The sequence below is a fragment of the Panthera pardus genome, unplaced genomic scaffold (assembly GCF_024362965.1).
Source record: "Panthera pardus isolate Hobbes unplaced genomic scaffold, ASM2436296v1 HiC_scaffold_16, whole genome shotgun sequence".
NCBI lineage: Eukaryota > Metazoa > Chordata > Mammalia > Carnivora > Felidae > Panthera > Panthera pardus.
Window position 1 is genome coordinate 3214867 of NW_026526721.1, and position 25182 is coordinate 3240048.

The window sequence follows — 25182 nt, forward strand, 5'->3', positions numbered from 1 at the left end:
AGGGACTCGGCACAGCGGACACGCTGATGGAAAGCCCCTACGGCTCTCTAATGCTACGATCTGTGTGGTGGACCCCAGCTTTATAAAGAGAGGAAAACCCCTTGCGCACAGACGTTTCTGATGCCCGTCGAACCAATGGTCAGAGCAGGGTCGCTAGCTCAGCGTTCACCGTACGAGGGACACCGATCACACACGAGGCCTCACGACCGGGGCGGATTTTATTTCTGTAGCCCAGACAACGGGAAGTTACTCTCTGAAGGGGGCGCTCAGTGGCGAGGGGACTCCCGTCCTGACGAGGGCTGGGGCATCCTGAACGGGGACAGGTCCAGGTTGAGGTCTAAGAAGGTGTACGGGGTATAGTCGTGGTGCTGCAGGTTCTTGTAGGTGGCGTCGTCCAGTGGCTCGGAGGCGCTGGCGGCTTGAGCGGACTCTGTGGGGGGAAACGCAAGGCCCGTGAGAACGTGGGACGGGCGGCGTTCCCGCGGGGCTCAGCTCTCAGACACCGCGCGCCCCGCATCCTGAGATAAACTGTCTAACTAGGGAAGCCGGTGAAAGCTACAGGATCCTCAGACGCAAAATAAAGGAATCAGCCGAAGACGTACTCTAAGCCTCGCAGCCGCGGCGTTGGGAGCCGCTGGTTCTTACGAGGCGTCCGAACAGCCTACTCTGTACGCTCCCTGGCCCGTGCCGTGCAGAGCTGTGAAAACGCCTACGACAAGGATGCAGGGACTTTCAGGACTTGAGGGTGCAAGAGAGACAAGCAGATCTACAGGAGTAGGAATAAACTATTTGCAGAAAAAAATTTTCAAAAGCAGAAGCCAGGTGAGCCCTCAGTCTCTGGATACACGAAACTAACTCTGTCTGAACAACGTAACAAAGTTAAGGGGAACTGGAAGTGAGATGCAAAGTTTTCAACTTTTTTTGAAAAAGCTGCTGGAATACTTTCGATTCAGGCTAAAACGTACAAGCTAAGTTGTATTTCTTGACGTGGAAAAAGGACATTGGGTGATCTAAAACTCAAAGTGCACAGCTGAAGCAAAAGAACGCAGCTCTCCTGCCCTGGGACGTCCGCACACGGGCACACGGCGGAGCCTGCCGGGAGGCCCCTGCACGGCTACCCAGGCTGCGCAGGAAATCACCTAAGCACACTTTCCACCATTTGAATTCACACCCAAGCTCTGTCTGTCATGTCTTCGGCTGCGTTAAACAAAAACGAGGACTCATGCAGAGCTGACACCTTCCCGATCTCGAGCAGAGAGACTCCCCACGTGGTGCAGGCACAATGGCGGATGCAGGGAAGGTGTTAGCCGGAGGGAAACGTAGGCGCAGGGACCTCGGGGCAGGAACCCGAGCAGAGGAGTGCTCAGCGACACCACACGGGGGCTGTGCTCCTGGGCGGCCTCCTTACCCCCCAAAGGGCAAAGGGAGTGCGAGAAAAACAACAATGGTTTGCTGTCGTCATCCTAAGTTTTGGTTTTCGTCTCCAATTTGTAGCATCATGAACTGCATCCTCCAAGTCTGGACAAGGCTGGCACTTTGTGTATCAACGAAAGACGGAGAAAACGGAAGGAAGAAAACACACAAATTCTGTCAACGGAACGCAACCGATAACGATTAGCACATAATGGACATCAGGCAAAGGCGGAGGCTTTAGGAAGACTAAGGAGCAAATAAGAAGGGGCCGGGTTTGTTAGCAACGCAGCATTTTACAGACACTCTGCGGGGCCCGGCTCTGAACCCGGGGACGGCCCTGCCGGCTTCGCCACGACTGCCTGCAGCATGTGCCTTCGTAACGTTAGATGCACAAGTCGGGAGCATAATAGGAATAAAACCCTAAAAATCTGTGATAGCAAATAGCCCTTCATAAAAATTCAATATGGAAAAACAAAGCAGCCCATTGAGTTTTTGGGTAAATCAGAGAAGGAAACGTCACCCAGCAGAAAGAAGACTAAAGCCGCCCCGTGTCACTTACTGCGGGACTTCCCAAAATGCGGATTTCCCCTCCGGTCTAAGAAACCTAAAAGCAACACCCCTCGTATCCCCCCAAACCCCACGCCAGGGGTAAGCACGGCTCTTCGCTGTGGGAGTGAATCAGGACCCCCTTCCCGCTGACCAGAGGCCCTGCAAGCCCATGGATACCTTCCAAAGCGAAGGGGGCCGTGAAACCACTAGAGTTGAAACATCACCCTGGCCGTGGGACAGCCAGGTGGGCCAAGCGCACGCTGTTTCACCACAAAATAAACAGGAAACGCCCCAGGGATGCCGCGCACAAGGCGTGGGTCCCTCAGGAGCCCGGCTCAGTCCTCTGCCCGCCGGAGGCTGCGCTGCAGGTGCCTGACTACCTGGACCCCTCCTCGGGGCGCACAGGCCTCCGAAGGCCCACCACCCGCCCGGGAAAGCAGGGCTCTCGAGGGCGCAAGTGAAGGTATACCCTGGGTGCCGTCCGGCCCTCCTGGAGGGACAGGGTCTTCCGCCATCCCGGCCCCGCCCTCAGGCTCTGGGCCCGAGGCCTTGTCCTGGAAATCGCCTTCGCTAGGAGCAGGAACCGGCTTCAAACTTCCGACTGGCGCCTGACCTTCCAGAGTCTCTCCCGTGGCCTTCAGGGCTCCCTCTATCACCTGCGCCCCCAAATTTACTTTGCTGAACAGGGGAAAAGCCACCTCCCCACCACGCTCCGCTGTGTGTCGGCCCCGGTGTCTCTCGCTGGCCTCAGGAGCGGCTGGCGGCGGTCTTGCTGTCCCGGTTCTTTCCCGCCACTGAACGGGCGCTGGGCCGCCGGCCGGCTGTGTAGACAATCCTGACTCTGTCTGAGCAGGCGGGACTTCTTCGACTTTGGGCAGCCTTTGGCCTTCTTTATCGGTTTCACTCGATCTAACAATTTTCTGGAATTGCTTTTCCTTGACGTTTTGTTTCATAAACTCTTTATCTGCTGGTGACTTGGGTGTTGTGGTTTTGCGTTTTGTGTCTTTTCTGTCCTCTGGCGGCTTGATGGTGCCCCCTTTCTTCTTGGCCGGACGGGGCCTCTCGGGAGGGGGGACATCTGGCTGCGAGCGGGGCTGCTCTTTGGCGGCTACTGCAATTCTGGGGGCTCCATCTTCGAGGGGGCGGGACGCCTGCGGTCTGGGAGGCCCTCCTCTGCCCCTGCTCGTCCCCTGGGGGTCAGCTGTGGAGCTCTCCCCCTCCCCCTCGGAGTCGGAATCGGAGGAGCTGGACGAAGAGGACGATGAAGATGAACCATCTCCCCTGCTCTCCCTAAGAGCTTTTGCATCCGTGCCCTGCTTCCTGAGTGGAGACGGAACTTTCTGAGGCGTCTCTACGACAGTCTTTCGCGACTGGAACTCTGGAGCCCCTTCGGCTGTGAGTAGCATGCTGCCTTCGGGGCCGGGGCCGGGGTCAGCTACCAGCCCACCCGGACTCACAACTGACGGGTGAGCACGGGGTGAAGACAAGTTTTTAGACAATTCGGCTGCTGTTGGGGTGGCTACGAGTTGGCCCCTCTCCTTTGGTTCCACTACATCTAGGAAATGGCATAAAGAGGAACGTTATTCTCAATATTTTGTACAACAATCCAAATTCATAAGTCACAGACGGCTCGTTAAATAACAACTTGCTATTGTAATATCTTCAATGTAATCACCCTAAGGAATGTTCCATGGGAACTCACTCTTAGGTCAAAGTCAAGCCGCCTGAGAGAGAACAGTAAGAAATGTAGGTCATTCCTTTGCAGCTGAAAAATTAACAAGCAGCTGTTTTTACCAACAGGAGTAACAAACTTGTCTCCGCTTCTCACAATGCCAAATTCTTTGATGCTCATTTTTAAACGACTACTTCACCCAAAGTTCAAATCGTTAAACCACAAAGATATTTTCCAACAACCACTGCAAGCTTTACAAATGTGTACTTTCTTAAATCTTTAAGAAAACTGATGCCTCTCGAATATTAAAAAAGTTATCCACGCCGGACGAACCTGAACTTTCTGAAAACCCAGAAAGCACAACTAGAGACAAGAACCTGGTTTGGGTTTGGGTCCGCACACACACGTGTTTAAGTGTTGCAGGGTACCGGGAAGAGGATAATGTCGTTCAAATCAAGGTGCCCTAAGGAGGAGAAAAGCCCTTCAAAATCAGAAGTCATTGGGGGATCTCCTCGGCCAAAGGCAAGTATTACATGACCAAAAGAATCTAAAATAAATTGATAACGAGATATATATACATGAACAACAGGTTTTAAGGTGTAAAAAAAGGAAAAGGGCTAAAAAAAACCTTTATATTTCATAGCATCAACTATTAAAAAAATAACATTGCACAGTAAGTTGATTAGAACTAACTTCATTCAGTTTTCTCAGGTGGTAAACCCTTTCTAACCCTGCAGATTTAAGAAAAATATAAGACAAGTTTTTATAAATTAAAATTACTTTCCAAACCTAAAGCCGAAATTACACACATTACAGAGGAGCAAATTCTAAATGCAGAGACTTCACTTTCAAGTCTAGGGGGTCTGTCTACTTATACTGAAAAGATCTGAATCCTGCTTCTCTCAAGTGGGAAAAAAAACGTATTCCTAAGATCACCATCTTACCAGTATCCAAAAAGGGTTCTAACTGGTTTCTGAGCTCAGGGACCTACCCATGATAGATTGACGGAAAATGACCCAAGAAACCCGAGGAAACACCAAAAATCAGAAATGGGCCGGAGAGGAAACCGGGCGGTGCGAAAGGGCTTGACCGGGCAGCCAGAGCAGAGGGGACTGTTTACATCCGTCACCTCCACCCCCTCCACCCCCTCCGTCAGCACCTTCACCCCTACCTCCTCCATGCCACGTCGGAAGCTGTGGCTACGTGCCAGCCCAGAACCTGCCCTCCGCATGCTAGGCGGGTGCTGACCTAACTTCAGGACCCTCACAGAGCCCCAGGGTCACGTGAAACCTCAAAATGAGGCAAAGGAATGTAGGCACACTTGAACGCTCTGCTCTGTCTCTGTAAAGCATACCTGAATCAGCTCAGCGGTTCCTAGCAGGCCGTGCCCGCCGCTGTGCCCGCTCACCTGTACCATGCACCACGTTTACGCTGGGCATGAATGCTCCAAGTATGAAAAATGAACTAAAAATAAGGTGTCTCTTACACGGGCTGTTTTGAATAGAAAAATTACAATTCCTGAATCTTCCAAAGTGTGTGGTGGAGATTTAAAAACTGCAAATAAATGATCGGAACTACGTTACAGGCTGAGTTATCACCCACTGACAATGGAAAGAAAACTTCATATGGGACTAACATTTAAAAATTCTCTTTGAAGAGGAAATTCCTATTATACGACATAAGAGCATTTTCATTATTCATGCTAAGTTACTGGGAGAATTCCAGGGAAAGGCCACTGGACCAAAACAAAAATGCATTCTCCTTTAATTGAGAGTCAATTTCTGGCCCAGTGCAGCATGGGCCCAGCAACCGCCCCCCCACTCCCGCGACCCCCGAAAGAAACCGACACAATGGCTGGGAGCCGCCACCGGTAACTGCTGTTGCAGGGCGCAGGGCGCAGACCGAGTGTGGCCCCACCATGAGGTGCAGAATGACGTCACCTGGGAAACAGCACTATCACCTAGAGGAACGAGGGCTCGCACGTTGACCTCGCCTGCTGGTTTTCACAAAGTCGCACACTTTTGGCCAGAGCGGGACGCCCACATACTGTTTTAGTTTGATACTGACCTCCCTCGAGAAACAAATCTACGAAAACACGAAACCACCTAGGGAAGGCTGGCCACGCAGGCACATCTCACAGCACAAGACGGCGACCTCCGGGGCTGTGTCTACTCTGGCGGAGAGCGGATAAATGACCACGGCCCGTGCACGGTAAAGGCGCACAAACACTGGTCACCGTGCAGACGGAGAAGCCGTACTGCGTCTCCACCTCCTCTCCAACTGAACTTAGCTGCACTTCCCAGGTCTCTTTTCTGCTGGGGCGAAAAGTGAGGCCATGACCTGCACGTTTTTGGTGGTCTCCCTAACACAGGCACAAATGACGATGGTGTTTGAAATGGATTAGCCACCTTAGTATTCTTCCAGATCTTGGGGCACCTGGGTGGCTCAGTCGGCTGGGCGTCTGACTTTGGCTCAGGTCATGATCTCGTGGTTTGTGGGTTCGAGCCCCATGTCAGGCTCTGTGCTGACAGCTGAGCCGAGATCCTGCTTCAGATTCTGTGTCTCCCTCTCTTTCGACCCCTCCCCTGCTCACACTCTGTCTCTCTCTCTCTCTCAAAAATAAACATTTAAAAAAATTAAAAAAAAAAAAAACATTCTGGGGCGCCTGGGTGGTTCAGTTGGTTAAGCATCCGACTTTGGCTCAGGTCACAATCTTGCAGTTTTTGAGTTTGAGCCCCGCGTCGGGCTCTGTGCCGACAGCTCAGAGCCTGCTTCCGATTCTGTGTCTCCCTCTCTCTCTGCCCCTTCTCTGTTCACGCTCTGTCTCTCAATAATAAATAAACGTTAAAAAAAAAAAAGTTAAAAAATTCTTCCAGATCTCGTCACTGGGTCACAAAACCAATCTCGGAAACAAAGCACATTTCGACACATTTCGACACAACAGGAAGGAGCACAGTTACTCAAATTTTACGTGAACTAAAACTCTTTTACATGCATAGGACTATAGAGTTGCTTGTCTGCTTGCTTGTCTGAGGACTGAGACTTTCTCAGAGGCAAGACAGCACGGAGAAGAAAACTACAGATGGTGGGGCCTTCCTGCCCGGGCTTACATCCGGCTCCACTACTAACACACGAGTGGCCTTGGGCAGCTCACAGGCCTCTTCCCTCCTCCGCTCTCATCTAAGGCAGGGAGACGAGCACCGCCTGCTCACGGGTTCTGAGGACCAGACGGCACAACGTGTGCCGGGCACTGCTGCTTAGAAGTAAATACGACAAATCCCTATTTCCAGAGATTCCTCACCTTTCAGACTGAAATGAGGACTTCCGGAAAGACCCTTGAAAAGCGGCACAGGAGTCTTTAGTCAATGACTTAGTACTGACTGTTGCCATAGTGACTGGACCGAGCGGACCGTCTGGAGGGGCACCTGTGAGGAGACCCTGGGCCCTGACATCTGCGTTGGTGGCTCTCCTCAGGAAGGAAGCACTACAAGAAGCTGGGGTCCCAGAAGGAATAGGGCAGAACGTCGTCTGGAACCCCGGGGTCCTGCCTCTGAGGCAGGCACTTTGCCTAGAGATGGGACCCCAAGGGTGAGCGCACAGGGCCAGATCTGCACGCGGGAAACTTCCGTTAAAGCTCCCAAAGCCAGGGAGAGCAGACAGGGCTTTAACCTGGGGCGTTAATGGGCCAGCAGCAGGCGGAAAGCATTTTTCGCTTGACCAGTCTCACGAGCGCGGACATCTCTGGCAAACACCGAGGCCTATACATGTCGGTTTAGAAATTCTTTTTCTTCATACAGGGATTATAAGTACTTTTAGATTACACACAGATCTCACACGCATTAAAGACAGCGTAGTTCGCAATACTGTCTTCCCACCTGAAAGCACTCTACACTCAATCGACACCGCACACCCATATGCCCCTCACAGGGGCCTAGCAAGGCCTGCGCGCTGACCCCACTCAGGCGGGGAGGAACCTCATCCAGACTGATGACTGATGAACAAACTACACAGGCCCAGGGCCAACTCCTAGGTCCATGTTCCCTGCTCATAACTGCGCCTAAAACTGTTACATAAACAAGCACCCTATTCTACTCACACATAGAAGCATGTTTAAGAAAGGATCTTCGGGGGCGCCTGGGTGGCTCAGTCGGTAAAGCGTCCGACTTCAGCTCAGGTCATGATCTCACGGTCTGTGGGTTCAAGCCCTACATCGGGCTCTGTGCTGACAGCTCAGAGCCTGGAGGCTGCTTCGGATGCTGTGTCTCCCTCTCTCTGTGCCCCCCTCTCCCCCGCTCGAGCTCTGTCTCTCTCAAAAATATATGAACACTGGGGCGCCAGGGTGGCTCAGTCAGTTAAGCATCTGACTTCAGCTCAGGTCATGATCTCACACTTCATGGGTTCAAGCCCCACATCAGGCTCTGTGCTGACAGCTCGGAGCCTGCAGCTTGCTTCGGATTCTATGTCTCCCTCTCTCTGTTCCTCCCCCACTCACACTCTGTCTCTCTCTCTCTCTCTCAAAAATAAACATTAAAAAAATTTTAAATATATGTATAAACATTAAAAAAAGGGGGGGGAATCTGACTCTGCCACAATATTTTAAAATCCATTAAGTCAGTTTCATAAACCTATGATGTAGGATTGCAGATACAAGACTAAGATTCACCAAAGGCATCAATAACATTAGTAATGAGATTCACTAATCATCAGTAAACACTGAAAGAATGTCAGAAATGTGCATGTGTAATGCAGAATTTAACTGACATTCTGGCTGTTCGCATTAGTTTTTTAAATTATATTTATTTTTTGAGAAAGCATGTGCGAGAGAGAGAGAGAGAGAGAGCGTGCGCGCTGGGGAGGGTAAAGAGAAAGGGAGAGAGGAATCCCAATCGGGCTCCATTTCATCAGTGCAGAGCCCAACGTGGGGCTCAAACTCATGAATTGCGAGGTCACGACCTGAGCTGAAACCAAGAGTGAGATAGTTGACCAACTAAGCCACCCAGCTGCCCCAGAAAAAAAATTTTTTTCGTGTTTATTTTTGAGAAAGAGAGAGAGAGAGACACACACACAGGAGAGAGAGAGAGAGAGAGAGAGAGAGAGAGAGACAGACAGACAGAATCTGAAGCAGGCTCCAGGCTCCGAGCTGTCAGCACAGAGCCCGACATGGGGCTCGAATTCATGAACCGTAAGATCATTGACCTGAGCCGAAGTTGGATGCTTAACTGACTGAGCCACCCAGGGGCCAGGTTGTTAACATTTTTTTAGGAGTGATCATGGCACTGTGGGGTTTTTTGTTTTTTTTTTTTTAATGTCAACAGTGGTTGGTGGGTGGTGGGATTATGAGTAAATTATTATTTTTTTTTAATGTCTATTTATCTACTTACAGACAGAAAGGTAGTGGAGAGGGGCAGAGAGAAAAGGAGAGAGAGAATCCCAAGCAGGCTCCTTGCTATGGGGCTTGATCTCACAAACTGGGAGGGATCATGACCTGAGCTGAAATCAAGAGTCAGATGCCCAACCGACTGAGCCACCCAGGTGCCTGGCACTGTGGTTATATTAAAGAAAAGAAAAGAGAAGAGAAGAGAAGAGAAGAGAAGGGGAAAAAAAAAAAAGAGTTCTAATTTTTAAGGTATCGATTTAAAATCTTATAAAACAAAACAATTGGATTTAAAAATGTGGCAGGTACAGGAATGAATTAAACAATGTTGAATTCAGGCCTCCAGGCAATGAGACACCATCAGGAAGGTGTGTTTCCTCAGCTGAGATCACAGGGTATGAAATGCAGTCAGGAGGCCAGCACGGGCAACAGGGTACCAATATTCTGAATGTTTTGGCGTGCACACCAAGGAGGAACAAAACAATGTCTAAACACTTTCAAATATTCAAACTGAGGAAATGGTAAATGAGGAAAAGACGACAAACTCAAATTACCATTCTGAACCACATATAAAGGTTAAAGATTTGCAAAGAGACTGTACATATACATCTTCCTTTTTTTTTTAAGATTTTATTTTTTTTAATTTTTACTTCTATTTTTTAATGTTTAATTATTTTTCAGAGAAAGAGACAGAGCATGAGGGGGAGAGGGACAGAGAGAGGGAGACACAGAATCGGAAGCAGGCTCCAGGCTCTGACCTGTCAGCACAGAACCCGACGTGGGGCTCGAACCCACGAACCGTGAGATCACGACCTGAGCCAAAGTCAGACGCTTAACCAACTGAGCCACCCAGGCACCCTAAGATTTCATTTTTAAATCAACTCTACACCCAACGTGGGACTTGAACTCACAATCTTGAGATAGAGTCCCAGGTTCCACTGACTGAGCCAGCCAGGCGCCCCCTATGGTCAGTCATTAATAATGAGCAGGGAGTAGAGAGTAAAATTCCCACAAGTATTTAAAATACAGTGTCGCACATTGTATTTTCCTTCCATGAGGATATGCTACGTTGGTATTCAGGAAGGAGAAAAAAAAAAGGTAAAATCCAGCAATAAAAGTCAAAATGACTCTGGACAAAGCCGGACAGAGATCAGACGTCGTGCTTCATCAAAGTGAGCGGTAATGGAAAACGGTTCCTGCTCTTAACTCCCTCCCCACGGTCATGAAAGGAGGCCCACAGTCCAGGACGGTGGCCCACGAAGCCTGGGAAGCTAATCTGTGTTTCTGAGACACTGAGAAGCGTCACAACTGGGGGGGAGAGAAAAGCAAGGTGGGGCTCAGGGCTGCCACGGGAGCACAGCATCTGTGTCACGGCCATCCGAATGTCCCCTTGCCACACATCAGAGCACAGCACTTAGAAAACACAGACAGAACTGGTTCAGGGCTAAATGCTGAGTCAAGGGCTGTTGCATTAGTGACGTGTTTGGTCTAAAATCTGCCACAGATCCGATGTCGGATTACAATCTGGACACGGCTGGAGATGAAGAATCGAATTATGTGGTTAGTAAAACTCTTCACGCCTGGAAAGCGGACTGATTTGTTTACTTTGCATTATTCTCCCCTTGGGACTATCATTAAACTCTTACTTTTTGGTGGACTTTGCTTCTTGGGATTTGGTGGCAGTCCCTTTTCGCTCTTCCCTGATTCCGCAGAGAGAGACACCGAGGGAGCAAGTCCTCGAAACACTCGTGCGTCTAGGAGCATAGTCTGACAGAGGATGAACAAATATGGACATTTTAGAGTCATGCCATTTGGAAGCTATTGCGACCTATAGACGTTATATATCATTACATGCATTACATGTACTATATAACGTGTTATAACATAGCATTCATGTCATATTTCTAACGGTTATTACAATTTTCATAACATATGGAAATTTTGGAAAATACAAAAAAAGTTGCAGGAAAGAAAACACATGACAGTCACTATGAACTATGTAACTCCAAGAAAAGTCAAAAACAGTTTCTCCTGTGCATACTTTTTGTAGCCCCCAACTACTATTTAACCTACCAAATACTCTGGTTCTTTTTGTTAATAAAGTGTTTTCCTATACTTAGAACACCAACTAGAAGAAATACTACCTGGGAGCCTGGGTGGCTCAGTCAGTTAAGCATCTGACTTCGGCCAGGTCATGATCTCACGGTTTGTGAGTTCCAGCCCTGTCAGGCTCTGTGCTGACAGCTCAGAGCCTGGAGCCTGCTTCGGATTCTGTGTCTCCCTCTCTATCTGCCGCTCCCCTGCTCGCTCGCTCTCTCTCTATCTCTCAGAAATACACAAGCATTAAAAAAAAATTAAAAAATAAAAAGAATAAATACTATCTGGCTGTTAGTAATGATGCAGGTGGATCACTGCTTCAAAACCACATACAATGTATCATAAGTGGCAAACCTAAACTGATAATTCACTCAACATGTATTTACTAACAGCTGCTATGTGCTAGGCGCCTTTCTAGAAGCTGCATACAGAACAAAGGTGCCTCTCACGAAGGTAAAAATATCTCTTTATGTTTATGACTATAAGCACGTGTGAAAGCTGAAAAAATTATTTGGAACCAGGTGTTTCAAGGACTAAACGGTGGACTCTCGGAAACAGATCTCCCCCCATCTGTACGCTCTATCTCGCAATGAATAGGCAGTGCTTTTGTAAGAGACTTTTGCAAATTTAAACGCAGTGCAATGATCTCACATTTTTTCTACACGTAAAAAGAAAGCCCTCTGTCTTCCTCTCTTTTCCCAGACAGGATCATGTAAGCGGGCATCTTAGTGGCTGCCAAGTAAGTTACCGGGTCACCCAGGTACCTCAGAGTCCCCTCCTCTCCCCTCCGGGCTACCTAAGGGGTCAAGACGCGGTCCTCAACGTCTCGGAGCGAGCGCGGCGGCGCAGGACACCTGGGAGCCCTCGCACCTGCCCGCGACCTTGGCACCGCACGCCGGGGGCTCCCCAGGAGATCGGGGTCAGTGTCCGTTCGCCGCCCCCCCACCCCCCACGGCCCGCGGCCACCTGCTCCGGCCCAGCGCCCTCTCTTCCACCCCGGAACCGCGTCATGGGCCCACCCGGACGGCTGGAGGTGCCCCTCGCCCCGGCCCTACGCGGGCTCCCGGCCGCCGGCCCGGCTCCCTTTACCTTCATTGCCCCCGACCGTCCTTGCCGCAGCAGAAGAGAGGCCGCCATGACTGTGACGCACGGGGGCGGGCCTGGCCAGGCAGAGGTCGCTCCAGGACTGACTCGACAGCTGCGCGCGCACCACCGGCTGACGGCCCGCCCCCTGGGCCGAAGGCACCAATCACAGGCAGGGACGGGGGCGGGCGGAGCGGGTCAGAGGCCGCCGGGCTGCGCGCGCCGAGGCCACGCCCCCGTGGAGCTGCCAATCACAGGCGGAGCTCTTCGCGCCCTTGCCGCCGGGGGCTGGACGCGCGCGTGGCCGCCGAAGAGGGTGTTGCCATGTCCTTGTCTGCGGAGGGCGGGCGCGGCCATCCTGCAGGCGGCCGAGGGCACGCTTTGGGGCCATGAGGGCTCCTGTACCAGACCTATATGCAGATCAGGAATGCAAGCTTCCTTTTACGCGAATGTTTATGGCTTGCGGTGCAAAGACTTCCCCCAAAGTAGGGCATGATTGTGGAGCAGGTGTAGTCAGTCATTGGCCCCCTTCTTCCTCTATTGATCATGACTCCCTGCCTTGCCCTGTCCAGCACCCCTTGGAAGGTGAACCTGCCCACACCTCCGACCCCACCTTGACTAACTGGACATTCATTCAGGTGGCCAGATAAATGGGCAGAAACGGGCCCCCTCAGACACTTATCAAAGGGGACTTGAATCCAGCGAGTGCAACGCAACCTGCCACCTGTCACCCAGGGAGGCAGACAAGACAACCTTAGGTCTTAGGGTGATAATGAGAAAGGATTCCTTTGTTTCCATAGGGAGAAAAACCTTGGTGAGAGAAGAAATATCCTTTACTCAAAGCAAATTAACCTGCTGTCTCCAGCGGAAAGTTCACGCTTGTGTTTGTGAACTGGATGAGGGGGCATAAGGCCAGTGGAGGGCAAAGCACAAGCTAACCCCCCCCCCCCCCCCCAGATGGGATGTGTGTGACATTCCTCAGGCACTCCTGGCTGCCTAAGAACAAAGGAAAGGAAAGAAAACAAATGGTTAACTGATGGAGATCACAGTCCTGCAGGACATGTGTGTCCATCAGTTTACCAATGTCTTAGTAAATTACAAGATAAAGCAATCTAATTAATAGCCTAACCTCCAGAAATGTATACACTCAGTTTCCAGGACCGCTAACATCACCCTCCCCTCCCTAGTGATGTGGGGAATCGGGCAGAAGGAAATGGCAGATAAAATTAAATTCCTTTATAACCTGCAGCCCCTTGGCAAATACTTGAGGCAGGCAGAGTAAAAAGTTTTTCCAGGAACCCCCTACGGTCTTAACGTTAATGCTTTGCTAAAGGGAGAAACAACCGTAACTTGACAATAGCTAGGCCTCCAATATCTTAAGAGTCCTCTTTCACATGTCAAAGTCCTTTTGGAGGCCTTTTTTCCTTACCCTCCCCCCTCTTCAATTCCCTTGTGTATAATCAGTCACTCTTCACAACCCCAGTGCAGCTCTTTCTGTCCACAGGTCCTGTCCCTGTGATTTCATAAAATCACCTGTTTGCACCAAAGACGAGTCAAGAATTCTTTTTTAGACGCCACCATCACTCCCAAACCTCATCAAAGCGTGCTTTCTTTAAAGGTGATCAAGAATATTGAGGGTGATGGGGCACCTGGGTGGCTCAATTGGCTAAGCGTCCAACGTTGGCTCAGGTCATGATCTTGTGGTTTGGGAGTTTGAGCCCCGCATCGGGCTCTGTGCTGACAGCTCAGAGCCTGGAGCCGGCTTCGGATTCTGTCTCCCCCTCTCTCGGCCTCTCTCTCTCACTCTCTCAAATAAACATGAAGGAAAAAAAAAAAAGAATATTGAACATGAGGAGTCACAGCTGCCACTTGGGGAAGCTTATCTGGAATGGGGAAATCCTATCGCCCTCCTTCAAGAGATCTGGAGCCCTCAATTTCCTCCCATCGGCAGCAAGCACAACCCTCTAAAGGTAGCTGAAGTTGTTAAGACTCAAGAATAAAATGAAAGGCCTCCCTTATTGGGATCAGTGTGGTTACCAGCCAGAGTGGCTTGAGGAGAGGGCACTTATAGTTGAGGGGAGGCCTGGGGAAGAAGAGACACAAAAGTGGGGAGGGGCCATGTTGATGGTTTTCAAAGAGGCAACATGATTGTGTGTGAAGGTAACTATGGCAACAGTGTGGAGGCCCAGTGCCTAAGCCTGGAGGGGGCAGGGCCTACTAGGAAGCTAACGGGTAGGGCAGTTGAGGTGGGCCTACACGACATTTGGCCAAAGGGAAGAGAAAATGATGAGGTTTTTGGGGTGACGGTGGGGTCCAGAGCCGATGGCCAAGAAAGAATTCTTGAAGACGCCCTTGGTTCACAACAGTGGTTTTATTAAAGCACGAGGACGGGACCCTGAGGAGAGACTGGTTAGGTACTATGGGGCTGGGGGAGGTAAAGTCCAGAGGAAGTTTCCAGGAGGATTTTCCTATGCTAAAGAAGACTTCCGGATACAGGAGGCCTAGCTATTTTCAAACTGGGGTTGTTTGACCTCTAGCAAAGCATTAGCAGCAAGACAGTAGAGAGTTCCTGGAGAGACCTTTTACTCTGGGCCTCAAGTAGTTGTCAATGGGCTGCAGGTTAGAAGGAAATTTAATTTTATCTGCTATTTCCTTCTGCCTTTGTTTTCCACATCAAAAGGACTCGGCAAGAGGCAAATACCTATAAGGTGTTGCAAAAAAATCAAAGAAACAGAGGCCAGAGAAGGGTCGGTGCTTTTATGAGTATTTGTGAGGAGGGATTACATCATCTTTTCTAATCATCTGGAAAACTGTATACTAGATTCTGTTTCCCCAATCCTTAATAATCTGCCCAGTCTTGCTGTACCCATCACCTCTGCCCGGAACTCTGGCAAGTACTGACTCAGCATTTTTAGACAAAAACCTCAAAAGCTTATGTTTGTCTAGATTTCTTTATTAATCACATAAAGTTCGGGGTGCCTGGGTGGCTCAGTCGGTTAAGCGACCGACTTCAGCTCAGGTCATGATCTCCATGAGTTCGAGCCCCACGTCGGGCTCTGTGCTGATAGCTCAGAGCCTGGAGCCTGCTTCAGATTCTGTGTCTCCCCCTCTCTCTGACCTTCCCTCGTTCATGCTCTGTCTCTCTCTGTCTCAAAAATAAATAAACATTAAATTTTTTTTTTTTTAATCACATAAAGTTCTATCTAAATTACTATAGATCTCCCTTAGCTCTCCTAAGGGCAAGTTAAACTTTCAATTTTTTTTAAATTTATTTTTTGGGAGGAGGGACAGAGAGAGAGGGACAGAGAGAGAATCCCAAGCAGGCCCGGTGCTGTCAGTACAAAGTCCGATTCGGGGATCAAGCTCACAAACTGTGAGATCATGACCTGAGCCAAAATCAAGAGTTGGACACGGGGCGCCTGGGGGGCTCAGTCAGTTAAATGTCCTACTCTTGACTTTGGTTCAGGTCATGATCTCATAGTTTGTGAGCTCGATCCCCAAATCGGACTTTGCACTGACAGCACGGGGCCTGCTTGGGATTCTCTGTCTCCTTCTCTCTCTGCGCCCCCCACCCCCCCCCTCATGTTTTCTCTCTCTCTCTCTCTCTCAAGAAAAAAAAAATTGGACACTTAAGTGACAGCCACCCAAGGCACCCAGACAATCCTAAAGCTTCTTTTTAAGATAACTAGGAAATGGAACATTCGTTGGACCCAAACCCTGAACTCAAAGGTGTTTAGGCCAAAAAGGAAAATAAAAATACTCAGGTATCCTACCATCGTTACCCATGCCTCAGCTGTGCATTCTTGCCTAACACATACATTCTTTTTAAGCCACAAAGAAAATGCATTATGTCATTTTTCTGTGTCAATACAACTTAATTATGTGTTGTAAATTGAAAAAAAATTTTTACAAAGCTTTCAATAACACTGTGGTTTTAAATATTGTTTAGGGGGCGCCTGGATGGCTGAGTCGGATAAGCATCCGACTTTGGCTCAGGTCATGATCTCGCGGTCCATGAGTACAAGCCCCGCGTCAGGCTCTGTACTGACAGCTCAGAGCCTGGAGCCTGCTTCGGATTCGGTGTCTCCCCCTCTCTCTGCTCCTCCCCCCGTTCACACTCTTTCTTTCCTTCAAAAATAAATAAACATTAAAAAAAATTTTTTTAATATCTTTTAAGATGACCATATATAGTATGCCTTATTCTTATTAAGGTAAATTATTTTTAATAAAAGAGATACGGGCTCCTGGGTGGCTCAGTCAGTTAAGCGTTCGACCTTGGCTTAAGTCATGGTCTCATGGCTTGTGAGTTCGTGCCCCGTGTCGGGCTCCGTGCTGACAATTCAGAGCCTGGAGCCTCCTTCGGATTCTGTCTCCCTCTCTCTCTGCCCCTCCCCCACTCATGCTGTCTCCCTCCCTCTCTCTCTGTCTCTCATAAATAAACTCAAAAAATTTTTGCTTTAAATTAAAAAGTTAAAAAAATAAAAGAGAGGGGCGCCTGGGTGGCTCAGTCGGTTAAGCGGCCGACTTCGGCTCAGGTCATGATCTCGCAGTTTGTGAGTTCAAGCCCCGCGTCGGGCTCTGTGCTGACAGCTCAGAGCCTGGAGCCTGCTTCAGATTCTGTGTCTCCCTCTCTCTCTCTGACCCTCCCCCTTTCATGCCCTGTCTCTCTCTGTCTCAAAAATAAATAAATGTAAAAAAAAAATAAAAAAAAATAAAAAAAATAAAAGAGAAAAACAGGTAGTTCTGCAAACAGGAAAAGTAAATTTAAAAGCTTTTTTGGTCAAGACAAAATAAGGAAATAGGGAAAGTTATAAGTGAAATTGTGCTATAAGCCCTAACCGTGCTTTAAAACACACGTGCTGGAGGGGCGCCTGGGTGGTGCAGTCGGTTAAGCGTCCGACTTCAGCCAGGTCACGATCTCGCAGTCCGTGAGTTCGAGCCCTGCGTCAGGCTCTGGGCTAATGGCTCGGAGCCTGGAGCCTGTTTCCGATTCTGCGTCTCCCTCTCTCTCTGACCCTCCCCCGTTCATGCTCTGTCTCTCTCTGTCCCAAAAATAAATAAAAAACGTTGAAAAAAAATTTAAAAAAAAAATACAAATAAAACACACGTGCTGGGGGACCTCTGTGGCTCAGTCAGTTAAATGTTCAATTCTTGATTTTGGCTCAGGTCATGATCCCAGGGTGGTAGGACTGAGTCCGAGTAGGGCTCTGCCCTGAGTGTGGAGCCTGCTGAATATTCTCTCTCTCTCCAGAGTGCCTGGGTGGTTCAGTCGGTTAAGCATCTGACTTCGGCTCAGGCCATGATCTCACGGTTCAGTTCGAGAGTCTGAGCCCTGAGTCAGGCTCTGTGCTGACTTTGCAGAGCCTGCTTGGGATTCTCCTCTCCTCCCTCTCTCTCTCCCGAAAGTAAATAAACATTAAACAAAAATTCTCACTCTCCCTCTGCCCCTCTTTCCTACTTGCTCTCTCATTTTCTCTCTCTCTCTAAAATAAGATTTAAGTAAGTAAGTAAGTAAATAAATAAATAAAACACATCCACTGACTTCTGTCTCTATGATGAAGTTTTGGGGTGATGGGGGGGGTTTGTGGGGTCTGGCGCTGATGGCCAAGAAAGAATTCTTTGTTGCCAAAAGGTGACTTTATTAGAGCACGGGGACAGGACCTGTGGGCAGGAAGAACTGCACTGGTAACTCATTACATACCCTCAGGTTGGGTGGGGGGCGGTCAAGGATAGAGTAAGTCTCTAAGGACTTCTGGAAGCAAGGTTTCCAGGACCTTGAGGGACTAGCTGTTTCTAGGGAAATGCCATTTATTACTGTTTAATGAAACCTCAGTCACGAGCCCCTTCAGATGTATATCAGGGGCCAGAAGCTTGGAGTAGGGTCGCCAGCGTATATCTTGGGGGAGTTGAGATAAAGGAAGCAGACTTACAGGGTCCTCGAGGTTGGGACAATGTTAAGGCAAGATTCCCTTTTGCCCCCAGCAAAGTGTCATCCTTGAGGCAGCTGAGCTCCTGGAGGGGGGTCACTCTGCTGTCTCAAGGACTTGTCAATGGGCTGTAGGCAGTAAGGGAATTTCATTTTTCATTTGCCTTAGTTTCCCCACATCACCATGGCACGCAGGTAAACCCCTTTCCTTTGTTCTTGGGCCCGACAGGACTGCCTGAGGAATGTCACACGTATTTCACTGGGGTGTGTGTGTGTGTGGGGCGGGTGATTGCCAGCCTGTATTTTGTCCCTCAGCTTGGCTTATGCTCCCTCATCATCTGGGAGTGTCTGGCCGCTAGATATTATGAAAAACCGTTGGGCCACAGAACATTTCACGATGCTGGGTAAAACATCGCAGGCATCATGGCAAATGATCAGTTCTGTTGTCTCTTGTCCACGCTTGCTGGGCACTGATGCCCTTGCTGCCCGTGTACTTCTGGGCTCCTGTCTGTGGGAACTCCCAAGCCCTGGGCTGAGTGCCCCCTCCTGGGTTGATGTGGTTTGTGTGTCCGCCAGGCGCTTGTGAGGACTGCCTATCTGGGTCTAGTGTGATCATTTAAAAAAAAAATTTTTTTTAATCTTTATTTTTGAGGGGGGGGGAGGGGTAGAGAGAGAGAGGGAGACACAGAATCAATCGAAGCAGGCTCCAGGCTCTGAGCTGTCAGCACAGAGCCCGACGCGGGGCTCAAACTCATGGACCACAAGATCATGACCTGAGCCGAAGTCGGATGCTTAACCGACGGAGCCACCCGGGCGCCCCGAGTGTGATCATTTTTTTCATAGTTTGGAATGTCTAGGACCACAGGAAGTGTGTGTCCCCAGGGACCTAAAAATGAGCAAGAAACCACAACCAGCCACATTGCCCTGGGAGCATTTGCTGATCTCTGTATGCTAATATGTTGGTTTAATTGCTATCAAGAGGAGACAGGACTGGGTGCCTGGCTGGGTGGCTCAGTAGGTTAAGCGTCTGACTTTGGCTCAGGTCATGATCTCACGGGTCGTGATCTCACGGGTCATGATCTCATGGTTCATGGGTTCGAGCCCCGGGTCGGGCTCTGTGCCGGCAGCTCGGAGCCTGGAGCCTGCTTCGGATTCTGTGCCTCCCTCTCTTTCTGCCCCTCCCCACTCACACACACACACTCTCTCTCTCAAAAATAAATAAACGTTAAAAAAAATGAGGTAGCAGTCACTTCCTCTGAACTCTGCTAACTGCCTTTGGTATGGTTCCGGTCAGTCCTGCTAGGGATTCCGGGGCTGTCTCAGACCTTCCGTGGACCTGCCTCCCCCACATTTCTTGCTCCCCCTTGTGGCTGATTGTATGCCTCCTCTTCACCCCACAAGTAACCAGGTTGAGTACCGATAGCCTTCCTCTTGTTTCCCAAAGGTGTTGTTGAAGGTCAAGTTGGTTGTCTCTCCTCAGCTGTCAGACTTGGGCCCATTATGCGTGCGTGCCCACCGTTTGCCAAAGCTCAGTGTCGTTGCCATTGGGAGTGTACTCTGGGGGTGTGTGCGGGTGAGGTGCACAGAGCCCGGGGGGTGCCGGTGGGGGGTCTGAGGGCAAGGTGTCCCTCGTGGCTCGTGGGCAGTGCAGTTGGCAGTGTTGGGGTCCGTTCTTGCCCCTGAGAGTCCTATCTGCTGCTCTCCCAGCCCTTGCTGCCCCAGTACTCCTGACTCAGTCCTCTGGAAGGGGCAAGAGAGACACGGGTGTCTTTGGCAGTATCTACCTGGACTCCCACAAAAGCTCTTTCCTTTGGGGGGAACTAACATGGCGTTTTCCAGGGGCTCCCAGGCCACGGCCAAGAGAGGGTGGGGCCACTTCACGGCCAGGGCAAGCTCCACGGCTGGGACCAAGGTGTGCGTGCCTACGACCCGACCCGGGGGTGGGAGAGACTCTGCTGGGGTTCCTTGGCATACGGGGCTGGGCCCCACAGTTCCCACAAAGGCTCTCTGTGCAGGGACGGATGCTAACTTGTTGCTGAGTGGGGGGCACGACGAAGGGCATCTTGTTCAGCCACGATGCTGACACCCCACCCAAAGTTTTCACAGGCATCGTGTTGAACAAAGCACCACCCGCTGGCTTCAGGGAACTGGACAGTTTAAGTGAAAAAAGGCCAGTGGGCCTCCAGTTTGCTAAGAGCAGTAAGAGTGTCAGAGCTGCTTAGAGTGCACATTTTTCTTTTCCTTTTACAAAAATTTTTTAAATTTATTTTTTAAATTTACATCCAAGTTAGTTAGCATATGGTTCAACGATGATTTCAGGAGTAGATTCCTTAAGCCCCTTCCCCATCTAGCCCATCCCCCCTCCCACAACCCCTCCAGCAACCCTCTGTTTGTTCTCCATATTTGAGTCTCTTCTGTTTTGTCCCCCTCCCTGTTTTTATATTATTTTTGTTTTCCTTCCCTTATGTTCACCTGTTTTGTCCCTTAAAGTCCTCATATGAGTGAAGTCATGTGATGTTTGTCTTTCTCTGACTAATTTCGCTTAGCATAATCCCCTCCTGTTCCATCCACGGAGTCGCCAGTGGCAAGATTTCATTCTTTTTGATTGCCGAGTAATACTCCATTGTCTATATATCCCACATCTTCTTTACCCATTCTTCCATCGATGGACATTTGGGCTCTTTCCGTACTTTGGCTATTGTCGATAGTGCTGCTCTAAACATGGGGGTGCGTGTGTCCCTGAAGGGCACATTTTTCAAAGCGAGCAAGAGGGTGCCGGACAAGGAGCGATCTCCAAGAGGGCAGAGGCCAGAGGCATGTTGGGGTAGGGCCTAGGGAAGTGCTCCCAGCAGGCCGAACTCCCCCTGATCAGAGGACACTCCCCACTCCTGCGGTCCTGAACACGTTGTCCCAGTGGATTTAGGGATTGCTGCGGACCAGTGATCGCTCTGTGCACTCCCTCTCCCCCTTTCCAAATGCCAGCGTTCGCTGTGGCTGTCCTTTCCCCTGTGGCCATTGTATGCCGTGTGGGGGCCGGATAACTGATACGTTTAGTTTATGGGCCTGGGCCACATCCGACCTAGTGTAGGCCATGAGACCTTGCCCTTTGAGCCGGGTACTGGTGCTGCATGAGACTTTTGGGGATCTTGGGAGGAGGGGAGTGTTTTTCCGGTGGAGAGGTGTCGATAATTGAGGCCAAAGGGCGGACTGTAGTAGAATCAGCTGCACAAATGGCATCGATTCTCCACCCCTCCCTTATCCAGGCCCTTTTTTGTTCTTATTTATTTTGAGGGAGAGAGTGAGAGCATGCACACCTGGGAGAGGGGCAGAGAGAGAGAGAGAGACAGAGAGAATCCCACGCAGGCTTCTCACCATCAGTGCAGAGCCCCATGAGGGACTCGAACTCATGAACCTCGGGATCACAACCCGAGAGGAAATCAAGAGTGGGGACACTTAGCCGGCTGCGCCACCCAGGCGCCCTGTGTCCAGGCCCTTTGTAATGTGACTTCACAGCTCCTATCACCAGCAGGGGAAGTTTATTTCCCCTTCTTCGGATCTTTTTGCCCTTGTGTCTTGCTTTGGCCAATAGGTTGTGTCAGAAACAACTGCCCACCAGCCCCACACATGGACCTCACAAGGCCTGCAGGCTTTTTCTTGAGTGTGCCCGCCATGTAAATAAGCCCCAGTGCCCCTCCGAGGGATGAGAGAGAGACGAGCTGTGTCCCAGCACATCCTAGACCAGCTAGTTCTCTTCCAACCAGGTGGCAGGCCACGGGCACAGGAGCAAAGACCAGCCAGCCCAGAAGAACCACCCAGCTCAGTCCAGACCAAATGGCCAACCCACGAAATTGTGAGCTGAATCAACCATTACTGTTTCAAGCCACAAAATCTGTTGCTGTATGTTACTTGTTAGATATTTACTATGTATTATTATGACAACGGAGAACAGATACAGTTGCTTATGAGCTACCAAAACAGTTACTAGCTACGGTTACTGTTAACAGCGCAGGCTCCTTTGAGAAAATTACCAAGGAAATGGTACAAAACCAAATGGCTCTCCATTTTCATCCAAGCTGTAAGTGACTGACACGCCGTCATTGATTTGTAAATTTCAGAGAGGTTCAACCTTGGTTATAACTTTAGTAGCTACATTAACAAATTATAAAACAGCCAAATTATACCGAACTGAAATTTGAGTTGGGGGTTTGGGATAAAATGCTAAAGACATTAGGTAGTAAAATACCAACACATCATATTAATGCCGAAATAGTTTACACGTATAGATAACAGTAATGACGCTAGGGGCGCCTGGGTGGCTCAGTCGCTTGAGCATCTGACTTCGGCTCAGGTCGTGATCTCACGGTTCCTGGGTCTGAGCCCCAGATGGGGCTCACTGACGTCAGCACAGAGCCTGGAGCCAACTTCGGATCCTCTGTCCTCCTCTCTGTTTGCCCCTCCCCCACTCACATGCGTGGGCTAGCTCTCAAAAATAAATAAACATAAGAAAAAAAAAAAAAAACCCCAGCAATGATGGTAAAAACCACGTAACACTTCCACAGACCTACATTAACATCGGATAGCACGCAACAAAATAAATTTGTGTGGCAGCAGAAGAGACACAAAAAACTGTGAAAGTAAAAATAAGCTTTAAAACCATTTCAATTCAGACTTAATTAAAATTACAAAGAAAAGGTTTGGGTTATCGTGGAATTTGATGAGGAAAAGGATCTTTAAGCAAATAAATCTTATTGATACAAGTACTGTACGAATTCAAAGTATGAGGCACATGGGATGGTCAGGTACAGTTCTTTAAGATCTCACTGACACATGCTCTGTATCTTGTGAGGTAATGCACGATTTCTCTTAGTCTTTGTTATTCAGTCTCTACAGTTTTTGTTTTTGTTTTTTAGTTCCTACAGTTGAAAAAAATTGTACTTATTTTTCAAGGTTGTAACTTAAAACACAGAAGGCAGTCACACTTCCCTGGGCACTTCAAATAGGTACATTATAGCCAATTGTATCTGCTAGAATGTGTATTATGGAACCTTATAGAAGATGTAAACCATAATTGTAAAAGAAGTCGAATCTGATCATGAGCCTAGTGATGCCTGGCCCGTCTAGGATCTCTGTGGTCTTATTATTGTCCTGCCCAGAATGGAAATTGTAAATTCATTTGTATGCCTGAAAAATATCCCAGACCATGAGTATGGGCTTTCACTGTGCCAGCTAGAGTAGTGAAATAGCAATGATTTTTTTTTAATGTTTATTTATTTTTGAGAGAGACAGAGTGTGAGTGGGAGAGCGGCAAAGAGAGAGGGAGACACAGAATCTGAAGAAGGCTCCAGGCTTAGCTGTCAGCACAGAGCCCAATGTGTGGCTGGAACCCATGAACCCTGAAATCATGATCTGAGCCGACTGAGCCCCCAGGCTTCCGGATAGAAATGGTGTTTATGGCAGATTCCTTTTCAGAAACATTGAGGTGTCCTGCTTCCACTGTGGTCACTGCCCAGTGCCAACCCCTCTAGTAATCCTCCCTTGTAATGTTTTTGCCTCTTCCCCCCCCCCCCCCCTTCTCTCCAGCCCTGTGTCCTTTGTCCCATGATACACAAACTCTCTTCCATTTTGTGCTTCCGTGAAAATCCCTTTTACCTCATTGCTTTCAAGGCAGCCTGGCTTCTCTCAAGCTTTCTGCTTTGCCAACAGCAGCCACCTTTGATTTGGGTGTAAATTCATCCTTGTTTCATACAGGAGGTCGGTTAGGGCCAGCATCCTTCTAGTTTCCTGTACCTCCTTCCTGTCGTAGGTCTTTCACTCTTTTGTAACAGGAGCTGCTCTTTTAAGACAAGTTACTCCACTCCTGTGGAGCAAATATTGGTTAAGCACTGACTTCTCACCAGGCATTGTGTTGCAAGTTGGGAAAACCAGTGATGTGCAAAATTAGGCATCTGTAGTCTGGAGAGACAGTAAGCAAATAGTCAGGAATGCAAAGGATGGAAAGGCAGGGAAGGTTTCCCTGATTAAGTGATGTTGCCCCTGAAATGAAATCGGGTGACTGAAATTTACCGGTTACAGTAAACAGATGGAGCGCTGGGGAGAACATTTCAGGCAGCAAGAATGGCATGTGCCAAGGCCCTGTGGTTAGTGAGTGCCTTGTGCCAATGGAAGGAAGGGCAGTGATGGCTAGAGCACCGGGAATGAAAGGGCCTGGTAGGGAGAGAGGCTGCTGAGTAGGTGGGGGCCAGACCACAGGCACTCTGCTAGTGCATGATTAGGACTTGGACTTTGGTCTTTGCCACGAGAGCAGTGAGAACCCACCTGTTGCTGTTGTGTTGTTTTTTTGATGTTTATTTTTGAGAGAGATAGAGGGGGACGGAGGACTGCGCTGTCAGCAGAGAGCCTGACGTGGGGCTCGAACTCTTGAACAGGAAGATCATGACCTGAGCTAAAGCTGGATGACTACCCGACTGAGCCACCCAGGCGCCCTGCCACCTGTTGGTTTTAAGATGAGATCTGTGATCTGCCAAGACCTCTCTGGCTTCCGCGTGGAAAGCCGATCTGTGGGGACACCGGCAACTGCGGGGCCCGGCAAGCCGCGGGCCTGGGCGAGCAGGGGGATTTGAGCGACTAGACGAACAAGTTGGGGTGTGGGGCGGCGCGTCCTGAGAAGCCACCGCGTCCGGCTGGTGAACGGTGACGCCACTCCACGAGCAAAAGGCCACGGGCAAAGAAAGCGCTCTCCCCGGGGCGCCCGCGCCGTACCTCCCAGGGAGGTGGGTAGGCTCCCGGCCAGCGCCTGAGCGCCCCTCCGCGGGCCCGCCGACGCCAACGCGGGACAGGCGGGGGAGCTCACACCCACCCACCTCTGGAAAGAGCGGCTACGAAGAGCCCAGCAGGTACCAGCAGGACCAAGTGCCCCAGCTGCAGCGGAGAAAGATCCGGAACCGGCCCTGCCCAGGAGGCAAAGAGCAATGCTCAGCAAGCGTGCTCACGGGAGCGCGCGAAACCGATCGGCAACGGATCCTGGCCGGGGTGGGAGGGGGTTGGGGGTGGGTGGGGAGGAGACGGCAC

At 49.9% G+C, this 25182-nt stretch overlaps 1 protein-coding gene and 1 non-coding gene across 3 annotated transcripts; both read right to left on the reverse strand.

The window, feature by feature from the left end:
* Positions 1–200: 200 nt before the first annotated feature.
* On the reverse strand, positions 201–12329 carry NDUFV3 (NADH:ubiquinone oxidoreductase subunit V3). 2 transcript variants are annotated; one of them, XM_019432709.2, is made up of 4 exons: positions 12195–12329; positions 10655–10775; positions 2432–3517; positions 201–430 (listed from the first exon to the last, which is right to left on the reverse strand). In XM_019432709.2, exons 1-4 carry the CDS (start codon positions 12240–12242, stop codon positions 267–269), a joined length of 1419 nt encoding a protein of 472 aa, XP_019288254.2. In that variant the 5' UTR covers positions 12243–12329; the 3' UTR covers positions 201–266. The 2 variants fall into 2 exon arrangements, with proteins under 2 accessions (XP_019288254.2, XP_019288256.1); XM_019432711.2 differs by lacking the exon at positions 2432–3517.
* Positions 9779–9863, reverse strand: TRNAQ-UUG (transfer RNA glutamine (anticodon UUG)). Its single transcript has one exon. It is a non-coding gene; the product is annotated as a tRNA-Gln (tRNA).
* Positions 12330–25182: the final 12853 nt, after the last annotated feature.